Consider the following 2,743-nt stretch of genomic DNA (forward strand, 5'->3'; position numbering starts at 1 on the left):
AGCTGGGTTAAACTTCTGACACCATGAAGTATGTTTATACACAGCAGACTTATTTAGAGCAATGATAGTTTATTACATGTCACTGAAATCTAATGTATTTACAATTTGTATCATTTATATATATATAGGAAAGACCTTTACTCTGACGTCACATAATTATCAAGGTTCATAATTATCAAAGTTCAAGAATAGTTTTTTAGTACGTACAACAGGTCCTTGCACGGCCCAGCCTAGGGTCGTTTCTACGGCGACTAAAGACTTTGAAAGCCGCTCTGTTTTGCCCGTGGCGAATTCCCAATAACTATCGCCTCCTATCAGAAATCCTACGCTCAGATCCTCAGAGTGTCCTGAAACTGATTTGTCGGCTATTTGGAACCCTCTGCCTCGCAGACTTAAGGAACTTCGACGGCTGTGATTTCTATCTTTTCGCTCGGGTTTGAAGCGTTTTCTAGGCTTATTTTAAATAATCTTCTGACAGCTTCTGACGGAGTTTGATTTCCAAAGTTTGTTATTTCTACTGGACAGATTCCTACTACTGGTAAATTTAATCTTTGCGATATCTCTTCTCTAACGAAGCTAGCTTGGCTACCCGGATCTAACAGACATCTTATTTCCTCGGCCGTACCACTGTTGGGGTTTCTGGCTAACGCTCTGGCAGTCTGAAGTAAAACTGTTTGACCGCAGGTAACGAGATTATTTCCCACCGTTACTTTGCTGTCCTTCGCGACTTCTTGTTTTTCTTTAGAAATTTCTTTGGTATTATTTCTCGCCTTGTTAGCCTCGTTTTCAGGGCATAAAGCTATATTATGGTTCCTAGTACATATTTTGCATAAATAATAGGGAGACGGACAGTCCTTCACGTCGTGTCCGAAGCGGGTGCAAATAAAGCACCTGTTCGCGTCATTCACCATGCGCTTCTTATCTTCTAAACTGAAATTTCTACAGTTAAATGTCGGGTGCGACGTGTCTTTGCAAAATATGCAAAAGATGTTTCTGGCTCTAGCGCTGGCGGCGAAAACCGACGCGCTAGGATTAAGCTTACTATTTAAACAAGACCTTGATTTAGCTCTATAGAGTCGTTCGTGGGAGGCTTATGGAATTGCTTGTCTTTTTCACTTTTTTTAACAGGTTTTTTTGGGCCCATAAAGTCACACGCTTCTCTGTATTCTAATTCTTTTCGGAGAAATTCAATAAACGCATCTATATCTATGTCTCCCGCTAAACCCTTTTGTTTAGTATATTCCAAACGAATATCTCTTGGGAGACATTCTTCTAATTTTAAGCATAGAAACACTCCATTTTTAGAGGTGTCATACCCTAATGATTTAAGACTACGAATGTTGGTTTGGCATTCGTCATGAAATTTTCTTAACGCTGCCAGATCCCTGGAGCTAGCGATTGGGCCTAACATATGCAACTGACGCAAATGATCTTTCGCGATCATGTCATCCCTATCATATCTTAATTTTAACATTCTGACGGCTTCGTCATAATTTGCATCAGAAGGATGCAAACCAGCAATTTCTTGAAGAGCTTCGCCTTCTAAATATGATTTTAAATAAAAAAATAATTGAGTCTTACTTAACCCTCTTTTCGATGCGACCATGGTCTCGAATTGACTCCAAAAACCCTTAATTTGGGTGAGGTCACCACTAAACTTTGATTTAACGAGAGTTGGTAATTTTGATTCAGTGTTCACCGCACTAATTAAGTTCAAAACATCAGCGTTCGATGCCACGGAAGAACTTGTGGTGCGGGCGTCGTCAGCGATGACTCCGGCGTCTCGAAGTTTCCTCTTCGGCTTTGCTCTAGCGACGAGAATTTCTTGTCTCTATTTCTCCACCATTTCGCACTCCTTCGACAGTTCGATGTCATCTCCGGTCATCAGGTCGTAGATTTGGGTGACCAAGTTCATTAATGTCGCTTCTTTTAGTTCGATGATGGTAAGTTGATCTTCCACCTCTTCGATATTCAGATCGGCCGGTATGGCCTTCAGCAATGATGTCAGGGTAGTAACAGCGTGGGTTGTATTCGTCCTGACTGGCGTTCTTAGCGCCTTCAGCTTCTTTAATTCATTTCTTCGAGTGGCTTCGTCAGCCATGATTCGATTTGTTTCGTGATTGTTCTTATTTCGCGACTTAACTGCTCTTCTTAATTACCGTTAATTTTTCCCGGGTTTCGGCACCATGAAGAAACCCGCCTGTATTATTTTCCTTTTAATTTATTTTTAATTTGAGGTTCGCGCTCTTTGGGAGAGATCTTATTTTATTCTACAGCACCGACTGAAAAATGTTGTAGATACTTATTTTATTATAAGGGTGAGACTATTTGCTCGAAAAACTTATTTTATTTTATTTTATGAATTATTCCTGGGACCGTTTTCTGCGGAGCCCAAAATCAACAGAAGAGGGAAACCTCAGCGGCCCCTCTTCAAAATACAGATTTCATAAGGTAGTGAAAGGGTTAACCAATCACTGCCCTCGTAGCCAAAGTTTTATATTTTACAAAATTTCCAGAGGGAACGCTAGCAACGGACGGTCCGGCGTGGGGATGACGTGGCCAAAGGAATGTGACCGAAAAGAACCCGTCTAAAAGATAATCCCTTTTCCCGACCGCTCGTCGCCAGCGTTTTCTCTTTACAATAGACCCATATTCAAAGAGGGGCCGCAGACGAGGCTTAAGTGAGACCTTTGGACGGAACATCCTGTTTGTGACGTTTTGAACCACGTGACCGCCATTGAAA

The 2,743-nt window shown here is 41.4% G+C and overlaps 1 protein-coding gene across 1 annotated transcript; it reads right to left on the minus strand.

Moving 5' to 3' along the window:
• Window positions 1-392: 392 nt before the first annotated feature.
• On the minus strand, window positions 393-2,101 carry LOC149952600 (uncharacterized). Its single transcript, XM_090169780.1, has 4 exons — window positions 1,854-2,101; window positions 1,582-1,808; window positions 1,104-1,539; window positions 393-1,041 (listed from the first exon to the last, which is right to left on the minus strand). Exons 1-4 carry the CDS (start codon window positions 2,099-2,101, stop codon window positions 393-395), a joined length of 1,560 nt encoding a protein of 519 aa, XP_090025906.1.
• Between the last annotated feature and the right edge of the window lie 642 nt (window positions 2,102-2,743).

Source organism: Leiobunum rupestre, chromosome 3 (genome assembly GCF_980474605.1).
Source record: "Leiobunum rupestre chromosome 3, qqLeiRupe1.1.hap1, whole genome shotgun sequence".
In the NCBI taxonomy this organism is placed as follows: domain Eukaryota; kingdom Metazoa; phylum Arthropoda; class Arachnida; order Opiliones; family Sclerosomatidae; genus Leiobunum; species Leiobunum rupestre.

Bases quoted from the DNA above. Each gene is read 5' to 3' on its own strand.
- LOC149952600 (XM_090169780.1), bottom strand. From the start codon at position 2,101: ATGGCTGACGAAGCCACTCGAAGAAATGAATTAAAGAAGCTGAAGGCG. The intron at 1,809-1,853 runs GTGCGAAATGGT...TCTCGTCGCTAG, and splicing joins GACATCGAACTGTCGAAGGA to AGCAAAGCCGAAGAGGAAAC. The intron at 1,042-1,103 runs GCAATTCCATAA...TTGTTTAAATAG, and splicing joins AAAAAAAGTGAAAAAGACAA to TAAGCTTAATCCTAGCGCGT.